The sequence below is a fragment of the Triplophysa dalaica genome, chromosome 3 (genome assembly GCF_015846415.1).
Source record: "Triplophysa dalaica isolate WHDGS20190420 chromosome 3, ASM1584641v1, whole genome shotgun sequence".
Classification (NCBI taxonomy): Eukaryota; Metazoa; Chordata; class Actinopteri; order Cypriniformes; family Nemacheilidae; genus Triplophysa; species Triplophysa dalaica.
In genome coordinates, this window is record NC_079544.1 from 27,452,387 (window position 1) to 27,467,762 (window position 15,376).

Below are 15,376 nucleotides of genomic sequence, written 5' to 3' on the forward strand. Positions count from 1 at the left end.
GGTTCTCAACTCTGGCCCGTGAGATCCATTTTCCTGCCGAGTTTAGCCCCAACTCTGATATAACACCTGAAAAAGCTAATCAGCATCTTTAGGAATAAGTGCGTTCAATTTACTGCGGTGCTGCATAAATCTATCACCGTATGAGATTTAAGTACCGCGATAGTGATTCAAGTGCTGATTGATCCGTACACATTTGAATCGCTCTTGCGGTACTTTAATGCGATATGCCAAACAATCTGTGCAGCCCAACATTAAATTTAACGCGTCTGTTCCTGAAGTCACTGATCAGCCTCATCAGGGGTCTCATGTACAAAGACTTGCGTTGAATTCATACTAAAACATTGCTTACAGACAAAGCTGTAAAAGCACATTCACATGTTAATTTCACTGTTAGTACATCCGACAGTGAGCGTGAAAGCTGCCGTACGTAATGTTTTTGTGCGTACGCAACGTTGATACATGAGGCCCCAGGTGTTTTATCAGAGTTGGTGCTAAACCCCCAGTGTCAATACAAACCTTGACAAAAAAAATACAATTAATGTTTAATGTCATTTAATATAAAATTATGAAGCATTGATATGTCTCACAACTCTGGTCACAATGTTCAAATATTTAAAATAGGTAAGTTGAATTACAATTTGACCTTATTTCAAAAGGAATTGTTTAATATGCATATTCATTTACATAATCATTTTCTGTATTGTTCAATGGTCATTGTTATGATTTTTATCAAGTAAATGTACCTGTCCCACACTTTTGAGTCCTTAATGCAACAATGATAAACAGCTTTTATAAAGAAGTTTTATCAAAGACAAACAAGTCTAGTTTCTATAGAAACAGAAATTATGAGCACATTGCTGACAGATTAGGCCACCTCACTCACAGGATCCTGAAATATAGGGTAATATCATCGTATCTGTGTCATTATTTATTGTGTGCTTAGTTATTCTGTATGTTGAACTACATTTAAAAAATAAATGTAAATTACTTTTAAGCTCATGTAGGCCTATATTAAGATGCTACGAGTCAAAACTAATCAAGTAGACCTTGTTAGCTGCCAGTTAGCTGCAATATTAGTAAACATTTATTTTCCGCAACATGTCTTTTACCACTGCACATTTTCAACATTTACTGTAAGTTAAATTTTAAATATTAAAATCTTAATGACTCCATGCAATGTTGTTGATCGTTTCATATGTATTACAGACTCTGATGATTAAAAGAAAATTCACAGGGGTTGATTTTTTTAATTTTGGAGAGTCTAAAGTGCCCGTAGTTGCAGAAACACCCATAAATGAAAGATACAAATAAGGTAAGACATTTTTAATGTATGTATGTTACTATTCATTCAAGAATATATGGAAAATACATTGGAGACATATAAAACAATTTCCCTAAAACTAGACTAGATTCATCTAAATATTAAGAAAGTGTTATGGTTTTCAAAATAAATAATATTCTAAAGTGCATATAATGCCATGTTTCATACTCAGTCAAAAGGTTAAATGAAAAAGGGATCTACAGTATATTGTAGAATTGATATATAAAAAATCGGACACTGAATCTTGTAGACAGTGATGTAATAAAACTGTGCTAAAAAAATCTTTGTGCTAATGCCTCGGGTATATTTCATGAGGATATTCTAATATTAGCATACCATTAAGAAGGTTTGAAAATCTAAACGTGACAGCGTTACAGTCATTGAGCAACTAAGATTACAGAGCAGACAGAGACCAGACTAACATTACAGAACTAAGACATAAAAAAGAGCTTGTGTGTATAACATACTGTACAAACTGTTCTAATTCAGTTACAAATCAGTTATACTTTAATCTAACATATTAATCCTAAATATGAAACACTGGTAAATTTGATTCAACATGCTGGAAAACTCTATTGGAATATAAAATAACTATTTTTTTATAGCCAAAAGCCTTTTTACACTCATTCTTTGTTCTCTGCATTTATTTTCCTGCAATGTATTCGTAGAATTATTTGTATGTAGTAGCTTAAACATAATATTTTGACATATATTATTAGGAGGCCTGTAATCATGAACAGTATATTATAATTTTCTGATCATAAAAGTGAACCGTCCAGAACTGATGAAATAAAATTGCAATCGGATTAAATATTTTTTTAAATCTGCAGATGAAACTGGAATCACTGACAGGATTCCTGAAGTCTATAGGAAACTAAATCACACCTGCATCTCATTTTTCATTCTAGCATAGCATCACCTTCATGTGATATGCTGTTAGCATTTAAGTAATGTCTGCAGCTGTCTCAACATGGCAAATAGCAAAGGTCAGCAGCTTTATGCAAAGATCACATCTGCGTGTTTTTCTGCTCGAAATATGATGTCCTATCTTGGTTGCACAGCAGGCTTGGTCCATCTAAATCCAGAAAAAGCAATAAAAACAAAAGTCACGACATGATGTACATAAACATTTTACATATGTAAACATAATGTAATATTTTACTGACTTACATTAACTCTCTGGTGGTGGCACACAAGAGTTTCTTCGTGATCGACACATATTTTTCTGTTAAGAAAACCAAACAATTCCCAGAAGTGGAACATTTACATTTACATTTAGTCATTCAGCAGACGCTTTTATCCAAAGCGACTTTCAATGGAAGCAATTGGAACAAAATAAGGACAACAAAAAGCATAAGTGCAATAAAAGAAAACTGGTCTCATATAGCCTATGTTGTGTTCACTTCACATAATCGTGGTAGATAAAAAAAATGTACAAAAAATTAAACAAAAAGAACAGTATAAAAAGCAGCTTTGTATGTTGGTGTAAAAAAAAAGCGGCTGCCATCATTACAATGTTTATTGAAATGTAGACTTTACCTTCTCGTGAAGGTGGAAATGGACAGCTGGATCTGAGAGCCAAGGGTGATTCAATGCCTCCCCTGCCCCTATCCTCCAACTACACAAATACACACACATACAAGAGAACATCATTGATGAAAAGGTGATGCAGCATACACTATTGTGGCTAAAAGGATGAGTTCCCATTAAATGCTTTAAGAAATTTAACTAAACATTCACCATTTAAAGGAAAATTTGAAATTACCCAATTAAGTCATTAAAGGTGCAGTTTGTAACATTTTTGCTGTAAAATATCCAAAATCCACTAGGCTAGTGACATGAGCCTGTGCAGTTGCCTGTCAATGGCGTCATATCCGCATTATCAATTGTTACCACCTTTACTGACGTAGAAACCGCATGACAACAGTGTCATGGACAAATGCGGAAGAGGGATCTAGCAAGCTAATAGCTTGTTTCGAGCAGCCTATTATTCATGGACCACAATTATACGCAACATTTAGAAAACTTGACTACTTTCCCTAATCAGCTTACATGATTCTCGTTCCCTACAGTGGTGGAGTTGATCACAACAGATCCCATCATTCCATGCTCCTTTATAGCATCATCAAGCTACGCCATTGTTGTTGTTTTTGATTGTGCGCCCTCTTTTTTTTCTGTAGCTTATAAAATGTTGGCACCATTCGATGGCATTACAAAGCTAGGAAGAGCCAGTATATTAAATAAATAACCTCTGACTGTGTTCGACTGAAAAAAGATGGTGATACAAACTTTGGATAGCAAGGAGCTGAATAAATGATGGGGTAATTTTCGTATTCCAGGAAACTATTCCTTTAATTTCCAATGTGAAAGATAGTTCTTTCTCTTTACTATACCTTTTATCTACAATGAGCATTTTGGAAATGAAATCCTTGGCTTCTTTTGAGATGTCTATGAACTCGTCCTCCTCAAAATTCCACTGGCAGGCCAGGATGTTATTTAGAGTTCCATTATTATCATCCCCAAGGAATGGAGACAGCCCGCTAAGCCTAAACAATACAAGTTATACACAAACATGTGCACAGTTATTTATTTAAATATGTGAGGGGAAACTTTAAGTTTAGATAGAATCTTGTGTTTTGTTGAGTGGAACTCACAGCATGTACGTGATGACCCCTAAACTCCACATGTCCGTTTTAAACGACACAACATCATAGTTTACCACTTCAGGAGCCAAAAACTCTGGTGTCCCAAAATTCACTCGTAGCTTCTCTTTGGGCTGGTACCTGAGAGAATAAAACAAAAAGGGAAATTAACTTTCTTTCTATGTGGATGCATCCTACAGCACATGAAGTCCCATGTCCACACTTACTTCCTCGCAAGCCCAAAGTCGATGATCTTGATTTTATTTGTTAATCTGCTGACACACAGAATGTTCTCTGGCTACAGAACATAAGATACAAAATGGGGTAAAACTACTTTAGTTTTTTTAAAGCAAGTTTGGCCATTAGTTCACTATAAGATGATACATTATATTCATACTTTCAAGGTTTTAATTTTTGCTCTGCATTGGTTCTGTGGTACCTTTAGGTCAAGATGGAGGATGTACATTTTGTGCATGTAACTCAAGCCTTCACAGATCTGTCTGATGAACATCACTGTGTCGAGCTCTGTCAACTTGTAGTTCTCATCAATGATCCTGTCAAAGAGTTCTCCTCCATCAACACTGTTCAGAAGAACAATCTTTTACCACTCCCATCATTAAAGTTTCTTTTAAAATAGCTCAACCATTAAATACATTACACTGCTGAGCAGTGTTGGGTGTAACTAGTAAGTAATTGGTTACTGATATTTCATTACTTTTCCTTTGAAGTAAGTGATTACTCTTATTTTTTCTGTATTGTAATACAGTTCGTTCTGATGTACTTAAACTAAAAACTCTGTGTAATATATGTGTGTGTGCGATATTGGAATTGACCAAAAAATTCAAAGTCTAACTTTAAAACTTATCAAGGTTGATACAGGATATAGAAAGTAATTAGTAACTAGTAATTCAGTACTTTTGGGGGAGAGTATTTGTACAGTAATCTAATTACACTATTGAATATGTCATTAGTAACTAGTAATTAATTCCTTTTTAGGGAAACTTGCTTCTGGAACAGTATTATCATAAAGGAATGGTACATAACTCTTAAATGGGAGTTGGTACAACTACTTTGAAACTATAATTGCACACTTTTGTGTTTTGAAAACAGAGAATTTACACTAAAGGTTACCAACAAAACTTTGTAAATATGATTTATGCTATCAATATACATACTGTGTGTAAATGTACAATCAATAGCACAGTCTTAATAAAATAAAACCAAACAGAACAGAACAGAACATAACAAAAAAGAAGTAGTTTAGTAGATGTATCTTAGATGTGGCTTAACCACCATTGGTAAACCTTTTTTAACATGGTTACATCCGAACACTGGTGACAGTATATGTGGAAAACAACCCACAGTCATTCCCATCTGAAATAGCCAAAACTATATAAAGCCATAAAAAACACGTACTATTCAAGCACAAGGATAATGTCATTCCTGGACTCATAGGCAGCATAGAGCTGAATCAGGTTGGCATGGTCCAGCTGGTTCATAACCTGAATCTCAATCTTCACCACCTCCTATTAAACAAATCATATTAACCAATTCATGTTACAACTGGATTCTTCTTTGAAGCTTCAAATCAAATTAAAACTGCATTTGTAAAAATCTTTTTGTGCTCTCTGTACCTTTTCCTTTTGACTTCTTGCTTTGATTATCTTCGCTGCCAAAGTGAGTCCAGAGGAATTTTCTATGCATTTATGTACCTGACCGAATCGACCGCTGCAAATGCATAAAATTTTTGTCAATGTCAAAACATTGTTTTTAAAAATCCCATATTCAGTATGAATGTCAGGGCATTATACAGATAGAACAATCTTAAATATTTGTGGGTTATAAACAATAAAAGAAGATACAGTATTAAAAAAGACAAAAATAATCTAATGATAAAACATTTGCAACACTGTGTAGTTGCAAAACATTAGTGGAACGTATTAGGGATGCATCATGATTTTCGAATATTCAATTTGTTGATTTACTAATAGAACATCGAATAGTGTGTGTGATTTTCGTCTAAAAAACTACAGGGAATTAAACAACTCCCTGTGTTTTCCGTGTTGATGCGGTGGTGATTTGTTGATGTAATCAGAGGGTGGTGCTGCTAATAACGGACGTAAAAGCTGTCAACAGACAATTGAAGAAGTCTAGCACTGGATTCACACGGGGGCGTCAGCGCTTCTCATTTGCTTTGTATGTACTTCATGCTTTGCCGAACTGAACTGTGGGTCCGCCAGCATCGTTTAACGCAGGCATCAGCCATCAGATCGCCGTATGCAAATAGCGGCAATCGGCTAGTTTCATGATCAGACCAACCAAGTTGAATGGTAGACGGGCAGATCAAACAATGGCCCTCATCACTAAGATGATCGCTAAAACTTCCGATCAGCTGATACTGTCACTGTTTTTTATATTAATACGTTTAAGCAGGCTATCCTACAATTGCTTTATGGCTTGAGTTAATATAGCTTCTTCCCTAATGAATAAAATAGTTTGTCATAGTAAAGATGGAAAACGTAAATGGTCTCACTCCCTCTCTGTTTATGTGTGTGTAGCCTATACATGCGTACAGCCCTTATGCGTGCTAGGTGGAGGGCTGTGAAAATTTTGATTAATTCCAAGCTGTTATCGAATATTATTTTAACTTTAAATGCCCATCGTTAGAACATATTAATGTGATGAAGGATACCTGAAGGGATCTGACTTTGTACATCTACAAATGCCCTCTACGTTAGACTGTAAAAATATGACACAAATGGCAAAAAAATGAAGGTAATTTTAAGAAGTGAGCGAGCAACATTTGGTTCTAGACACAACTTCATTTGATAGCTTGTACATTATGCACTTTCAAGTATGGCTTAACTGTCCAAATACTTTTGGGAGCCACTGTGTGTGTAAAACTATACTTTAAAAGTCGTAGGCAGACCATGAAGAATTTCAGTGATGCCGTCGTAATGCAGTGGGTGTCATGTTTGTCAAATACTGTTCTATTAACAACAAGAAGAAACTTCTCTTTGAAGTGCTAGATTAACACCTCCTGATTAGCTTCCAGCTGGTGTGGAGATATAGTTTCACATATCCTAAAAGCCCTATGTAAAAATAACTGCCTTGACTCTGGAGTTATGAATCGGTGAGAGGAGGTTGGATGGAACGGGGGGGAGTTACGCAATTAGACTTTGAAGGGATTAGCAGAATACACTGTCCAAATTTACACTGTCCCTGAAACATTCTGTACTGAGAAATTGTTTCCAAGAGGAAAAAAGGACAGAATATTCATCCACAAACCCTCCAAGAACTTCCTGACGGTTGATGGTGTAGAAGTTGTTAATCTGGTTTGGCTTGGCAGACACAATGCGATGGTTGAAGGGTGCTGGTGGAGGGGGAGTGCAATCTGCAGTAGAGAAAGAATTACCAAACAAAGTGAGATGAAGTTATATGGAAGGGAAGACCCACATGTGGGATGCTGGTGTCCATCAAGCTGCTAAACAACATAAATGTGGGTTAAAGACTGCTGTTAAAAAATGTGTTCCTGTTCAATTGGTAGAGCACTGTGTGCACAAAGGTCATAGGTATATTTCCCAAAGAACACACATATTTATGTTTAAAAATATTTTAGGTTTTTTTTCTCATTTTACACCATTAATGGAATTTCTGTTGTGAATGTTTAGGTTTACATGATTTGTTTTGTCTAAGTAGTCTCAGATTTTTGGATGCCACTGTACAATATAACTGTACTGTGGAAGACATTTGCTACCCTGCCCTCTATGTATGGGCACTGCTATTATGCATATACATAGGATTGTGTGAACCAATTAAAATATTTTATCAACAACAGAAAGGAAATACTGTGAGTCTTACCAATGAAGAAATTGTCATTTTCTTCATCTTCGTTGTCATCCTTGTCTCCTTCCTTCTTAATTTTGTTAAAATCAAACTCAATGTCCACACCCTCAGCTTTGAAAATACCACGCAGATCTTCAGGTTCCTCTGGCTCCTGCTCAACCTCATTTTGTCCTCCCTCAACCCTGCTCTTCTTGTGGTCCTCCAACCCCAGATCTTCGTCTGTTACACGTCGCTTGCTGCTAGTGGTCACCTCATCAACCTGCTCGGACTCATGGCTGAGACAACTGAGGTGGAAAAGAAGATAAAGTATGTCTAATCACCGGCAAAGATTTTATTTGGTCTGAGAAGGATAGAACATGTACCTTTGCAATGTGTCCTCATGTGGAAAAGGGGGTTGGGTGTCAGTAATTTCAGATTCTAAAAGAACCTCAACCGCCGTCAAATCTTCAATATCTTTAACTTCCTGTTCTTTGAGCATATCTGTGGTCTTTGGTGACATTTCATCTTCCACTAACTGCTGTGCTTCATCTTGGACCTCCACCAGCGTTGGTTCTGTTTCCTTCTTCTCCTCTTCATTCGGCTCCATAGTTTCCACATTTTCTTCTTCTAAGTAAATTTCTTGCTCAGTTGGAGGGGTCTTGTCTTCATCAAGGATGTGGTCCTGCTGCATTGGGGTAAGCACGCCTTCCTCTGACTTCTGCACGACTGCTTCCGGATGGTGGGATGCTTTAGAGCGTTCTGCATTCTCTTGATTAAGCTTCTGAACTTCCTCGAACAGCAGTGCCTGCTTCCTCAAAGTGACTGCATCTACAGCAATATAAAAAAAATATTTCGAAATGCACATCATTTGATATTCAGCGTTGCCCACAGTCATTGTATTTGATCTTGTCATGCATTTTATCAAACTTTACCTGTACAATCAGGTGGTTTCTTCTTCTTCTGTGCTTTGAGACCTTTGAGATTAAGACTAAACGTACCCTCTTTGCATTTGCGATCTTTTACCTGTAGTACACATTTAGCAAATTTTTCAAATGTTTTCTCAAACCCGACAAAACTTTGTGCAGTAAATTCTTGTGCAATTATTTTAAAATATGTAGATGGGACAAAATACACAATCTTCCTTTTGAAAATACACAATCTTGGTTGATTAACATGAATGAATAAAAAAGTTAGCACTTTTTTAGAAAGCAAGACAGTGTTTTGGTTGAGAGATGCTTGAGCTTGTAAGTAGACACCAGGATGTTGGGGTCATTTTCTGGATCCTATAAAGCCTTTAATAGGAGTAACTGTCTGACATGATACCAGTGGGGTGAGTTAGCATGACTGGGATAGGGAATGATATATAAACATGTTAGGAAATGTTACACTCTCTTCTTACAGATGCAAATGAATAATACTGTTATAATAATAATACTGAAAATAATGTCAAAACATTAACATAAATTATAGGAGCAAGAAGACCAATTTCCATCACCTTATTATAGTAAAGCATGCAAGGATTTGTGTAGTGCCATGCATATGTTTAAAGAACCTTAAAATGCCTGAAAACCTCTAAAAAGCTTCTACATAATGATTCTCAATGAATAGTTACTTCCTCCAGTATCACCGAAGAATAAACCTGTAAAATGCTGATACAGTATTTCACTTTGTAAATTGAAGGTGTACACGTTAATTCCCAGTAGGAATGTAAGAGCATGATAATTTTTTTCCTGGAAACTAACCTTGCTCGTGACAGGCTCACCATTTTCTGAGGCCTCACTTTTGGTAATCAGTTTGCTTTTACAATCTTTAGACCTGGAGGCTGAAATCGTTTTGTTCTTTTGCGCAGCTGGCCCTTTAAATATAACATCCATAATTTTGGATGTTTTAACAGTTTCTCCAATGAAGCTGACCACCTGCTGTATGCTCATCACCAGTCTCTCCATTCCCTCCAGCTTCTGGGTTTGCTGTTCCGAGCGTTGATTTACTGCCAACATGATACTGTTGATTTCTTGGCACATTTCCTTCATCTCATGGCCTGGTCCTTTTCGTATAACTGGAGGAAAATGAATCTCCTCTTTTTCCACTTTCAAAGTTTCTACATCCCTTTCTATTCCGTCAATATCCTGAGACATGCCATCAAGTCGGCTGAGCACCTTTTCCTGGATAGTTATCAGCCTGTCCATTTTGCTGCTCAAAGTCTCAATCCTGACCTGCAGCAGGTCAATACCAGTGTTCGATTCAGAACTCATGGTAGTATTAAGGATCCTAATCCAAAGAAAAGCACCAAATATCACAGGCAGACCTGCAGACTAACTAACAGAAACACTCCAAAAGATGCAGCCAGCATGGTCTTGATATTGTTGAAGAAAATAAACAATAATCCAATAACAAGCCAAACAACGATGATGACATGGGTGAAAATAAGATTAAATTAAGAAAAACATGTCACATTTTAAGTGCCCTAATAACAAATTGATCTATTGATCTATGTCTTCATATTCATATTAAGAATGGAATGAGCCGGCCTCAGTAAATGTAACTAGTGTGTGGGTCTTACGTCAGCAGGGCTCGGGGAGGGGCTAAGTTTGGCTGAGGAATTGCTGTGTGATATCCGAGAAGCTTTGACTTTTAAATCCATGTAAGATGTCTCCCACCAGGTGTCAAAGGGGCCCTGGAGACACCCAGTTTCTAGTTAGAGCTTCTCGGTAAATGAATAAAAAGAAATCTGAGTGCAGACTTCTTTTTCACCTTGAGAGGTTGAATAGGACACATCATTTTATTGAAACTTTGTGATTGATTGGAAGTTCCTTTAGATTCCACAGGCTCATTTTTAGAGGGACCCAGAAATTAATGTTGGGGATGGTAATGTGATATTGAGAGGTCTACAAAACATGTAAATAGTGTTGAATAAAATGCCATATCCATAAAGTTCTTCTGATGTTGACTGATAATGACATATGACTGAAGAGGTTGTGAAAGACTCGTGGAAGTGGAAGACTGAAACTTTGAACTGAAAATAGACCAAGTGTCACTCATCTGTCAAACCTATCCACTCCAGTTCTCTTAAAACAGCTTACTCATCCACAGCTAAGACAGTTATGGATCAATTTCAACTTAGATGATGAAATATAAGCTCCCCCCACAACGTCCCACCCCGGTTTCCATGTTCCCTTTGACCCAGCAGTTGCGCAGTAGTCCAAAAGCACCTGAAGCTGTAAGGCTGTACACACTGTGCGTACCACTAACAACCCAACTGACCGCACAAAATTCAATACTCGCAATGTGTTCCTTATTTTTGATAGCTCTGTAAATATATGCAGATAAACCCGTAAAGCCGTCTGAGCGCATTTTAACCAATGCTGTTGATGTTTTGCACAAGAAAAGATCAGATTGTTTTTAACACTTTTTGCTTATTTTTACACTGTACTGGCAGTAGACTGGTGACACTGACTGTGCTGTGAAAAATGGGATCTTCACAAACAGAGTGGTGTGCTGCACCTGTTCCTGGACACCAACAGATGACAGGAGAAATGCAGACAATGCAGGTCATTCAATGTTGCGTGAGTTCAACTCAAGAAATCAATGTGCACTCAAAATTCATTTACAGTATATTTTACAGGACATTTATAGATTTCATTTCAGAATAATTGCTGTTTAATTAGTTATTTGAGGTTATAATATGGGACTCTTAATAGCTTTTAAAATGTCAGTGTTACATTTAAGAACAAGAAGTTCTGCAAACTGATGCAGGCTGGATTGATACCCAGCTGCGTTGTTAAGATAAATAGGTTGACACACAAACCCCATATGCTGGCACCAAAAAGGTGTTCGAAATGTTCAGAAACATTATGTTCGTAATCCATTTTTCTTTACGCTGTTGAAAGGATTCCAATTTTATTTTTGTGGTCGTGTGAACACATGCTGTTACCAAGAGCTCGGACATCATCTATTATTTCTTATGTATCACATATTGTACAAAAAATGAATAAATCATTTTTGAATCATAGGAGGGAGCCATGCATAGTACAGCATTCATTTATTACCTGCTTTTCACTTAGAAAAAGGTCCGTTTTTTTGTGTGTGAATGTATGGTCTTGTCCATACCAGCACCCTTCCCCCTAACACACGCAAATATACACTAGTGCCTAACCTAGTCTGAGTGACATCAAAGTATTCAACGTGTGCAATCCATCAGCACATCCAAGAAAAACACACCAGCTATCTTAGCCAGAGTGTAAATTTGGATCCGACAGATTCAGAGTAACACAAAACAGGAGAGAAAACATACCATTTCAAGACATCAGGTTAGCTTTGGAAGCTTTAGAGTAAACAGGAGCCAGCAAAAGACATTTCTTTTGTTTATATCACTAGCAGATTACAATAATATTTTAGAGCAGAAACTGCAACACTTTAGGACATCTGCTCAAGGGTTCCCCCATGTGGTTGATGAGCGCAATTCTCTGGTACCAGTGTTATTAATAATGTTGCTGTTTAAGTTTCCCCATGGGCTGCGCAATTCATGTGAATTTTTTGACTAAACTGATGGAACCAACGAATGGAGAAACGTTATTTGGAAACCATGCACTCTTCTGCAGGCAGGGGATGGGCGGGGGTGTATTTACAGACCCCAACATAGAACTTAAAGATTGTGTTTGTAGCTACTATGAGGCTGCTCAGGTAGCAGCTACAGAATAATTCGTCTGGTTAAGAGCTGTTCTACCACTGAAATCATTTGAGAGACATTATTTTAAGGTCGAAAAATTTTTTTTTTGCTTTAAGCCAAACCTGTTTTGAGGGGCCAAGAGTGGGTTAAGCATTCCAGTCCTATTGCATTACCCAATATCTGAGCTTCAGTTGGCATATAGCCCTACTGTATCAAGCTAAATGCCCAGGTTAACTAATTCTAAATGTATACATCTCAGATACATCTGCGTTGCACAAAATGTCATTGATGTATTACCACACGTACACTACAATACTAAAAACAAGACTAATACATGTTATTTTACTTGTAAAGAATTTCTAAATAATGGTTAAGACTACATATAAAGTACCATGGATATCGTGTTAACATTTGACATTGAGATGACTGTCAAAAACTGGACAAACACAAACACAGATGGGGTGAAAGTTAAGTGCACAGTGACGTAAGGACGGCCATTCAGCAGGGAAATTTCCAGCCACTCGTCCAGTCAGAACACTTTGTCCGGAGACATTTGGGGGGGGGTGATTTGCAACCCCTTGGCCCTCGATTCCAGTATCATTTTGCCTGCCAACGGCCATACTTTCCAGTGACGGGACCAGGACGGGACACTTACCCTGAGACTACGTAACATAAGAGCCGCACCCAGTGAGCCATCTGTCACAAAGTATAATTTTCTGAAGCTCCTTTACATATTAAAAGTATTACCTGATTTTGAGTTGTATTTTTCCAAGTGCAACACCTGGTAATATTGATATTTTGTATCTTGTTACTACTCCTAATGAGATGTCTTGTGACAACATTAACATAATAAAAACGCATAGGCGTATGACAAAACAAAATCCAAATCCACTCCGGTCCTCAATCTTCTCCCAACAAAAATTAACGACAGGATCCTCTATAAAAGCACATGCCATTTTAGTCACGTGGTCAGGCTTTGCTTGATCAAAATATGCACAAAAAAATGAATGTATTGAAAGAATTAAATAAGGGGAAGGACAACAAAAGAAACTGTTTATATATGTATTTCTTCCTAACGCCATTCCAGCATCTCTACAGCTATGTTCATGGCGAGAACCAGTTTATACATATACATATACATGTTAGTCCACACAAGTTAGAGGGAAAATTAACACTGAGTCCCGCCAGAAAAAAAGGTTTGGCAAGATAAGAAATTTACAAATCTTTTAAAAACTTCTTTTAAAAGCATGCATCAGACAATTTAAAATGTACTTTGTGTATTTATGTTGACTTTGTGTAATTACAAATAACATTTGCACCATTTTTATAAAAGTTAACATTGAAGGCACCTGAAAATGTTAAATGCTGTAACTGACAAAGAATGAGAAATATTATATATTTTAATTACCTACATTGAATGTAAACATACATCCAAAAAAAATTATATTTAAAAATATCACACGAAAATTGATTTTATTAGATTTATCTCTAAATTTAAATGTATTGCTTTGTTGTAAACATTTCTAAATACATTTTGACAAATGACAATAGTGTTATTTCCTTGGACTCAAGTCTTACATTTATGAATTTGGCAGAGGCTTTTATCCAAAGCCACTTGCATTGCATTGTATTGTTCATTTGTTTCTGACTATGTTCAATCCCCTCACACCAAACCCATGACCTTGGCATTGCTAGTGCCATACTCTAACCACGGACCCACAGAAAAGCTACAGGAAAGTCTTGTGTGTTTATTTTTGTCTATGTTGTATTGTGCGCAGTCTTTATTTCTCCCTCTATCTCTCTCTATTTCCCTCTCTCTCGCAGCTCTTGATTTGGATCAGCTGCAGATGGTGGCATTGTAAGCAGGAGGGTTTGAATGCTGGATGGCTGAGCATTGCAGGTGAGATTGGTTTGGAACGCACGTCGTAAAGCTCCACTGCGGGTGTTATGCTGGTTTGTCCTGTGACCACTGTTCCGGAAAACCAATTGTAAAGATGATAGACTACCTTTTCGAAAAAGATAATCCTGTTGAACAACTCCTAAAACTACATTTTGTGTCCAAAAAAAATAATAATATAAACTTCATGCAGTTCTTCTGCTCCACTTCTTTTGATGTCAGAAAATATAGCTGTAATGCTGCCTTCCCGTGTTCTCAGAAATTCGATAATTTCCACTTGAACAAGGCAGTAAAGTATTTAGTAACATTAAAAGTTTTAAGTAACATTAAAAAATTAGTGCTACCAATGAAATTTAAAACATTACAAGCATCTACTAACATTAACAGAGTATGCTAAGGAAGCATTAGTCCACACAAGTCACGTACCAAAAGGGGCAGAGCCAGGACACGTCCAGGGATTTAAACTGTTCCTGTCTAGATGTGAACTTTGAATTTTAACAATACTTGGGCTGATACTGATGATGTTTCACAAATCCACAAGAATACAAGTACCGAGAATCATGTTCTCAACTTTATCTCCATAGCTCATGAAAATCAATTTAATGTTATGAAACATTACTAAATATATTACTATATAAATAAATTCCGAACTGAAGTTTCCAGTTTTCTTATTTTGTTGTGTCAGCCATCTGACCAAATAGTGTTGTCTCTGAGGCATAATAGAAATACCATAGTCATAGTGAATCAAGGATACAAGAGATTCAAACAATTACTGCGCCCGCAATTTCTTTATGCCTGTTTTCACTGGTCAAGGTGGAGCATTCATCACTGGTAATGAAACTGATCAAATGGGAGCTCAGCTTCTGATTTTCTGTTTCCACGATCCCAATCTTCAGTACTAAATAAAGCTAACAAAGATAATCACATTCTAATGGTATGCTACACTACTAATGTTTTATTTTTCTGAATCAGAAAAACCTGGTATGTCAGTTCTAAAAGAATACATTGTGAATCCGTTTTTTCTA

The 15,376-nt window shown here is 36.8% G+C and overlaps 1 protein-coding gene across 1 annotated transcript; it reads right to left on the minus strand.

Annotated features, from left to right (window-relative positions):
• Positions 1 to 1,342: 1,342 nt before the first annotated feature.
• Positions 1,343 to 10,267, minus strand: mylk4a (myosin light chain kinase family, member 4a). Its single transcript, XM_056743700.1, has 14 exons — positions 9,531 to 10,267; positions 8,721 to 8,811; positions 8,172 to 8,616; positions 7,825 to 8,093; positions 7,252 to 7,357; positions 5,598 to 5,691; positions 5,380 to 5,489; positions 4,403 to 4,544; positions 4,191 to 4,261; positions 3,976 to 4,104; positions 3,715 to 3,867; positions 2,861 to 2,939; positions 2,492 to 2,546; positions 1,343 to 2,396 (listed from the first exon to the last, which is right to left on the minus strand). The coding sequence occupies exons 1-13, from the start codon at positions 10,038 to 10,040 to the stop codon at positions 2,493 to 2,495; spliced, it is 2,253 nt and encodes a 750-aa protein (XP_056599678.1). The 5' UTR covers positions 10,041 to 10,267; the 3' UTR covers positions 1,343 to 2,396; position 2,492.
• Positions 10,268 to 15,376: the final 5,109 nt, after the last annotated feature.

Coding starts and splice junctions, on each gene's coding strand:
- mylk4a (XM_056743700.1), bottom strand. CDS start 10,040: ATGAGTTCTGAATCGAACACTGGTATTGACCTGCTGCAGGTCAGGATT. Junction 4,545..5,379: donor ATTATCCTTGTGCTTGAATA/GTACGTGTTTTT, acceptor TCTTCTGAACAG/TGTTGATGGAGGAGAACTCT. Junction 4,105..4,190: donor GACTTTGGGCTTGCGAGGAA/GTAAGTGTGGAC, acceptor TTATTCTCTCAG/GTACCAGCCCAAAGAGAAGC.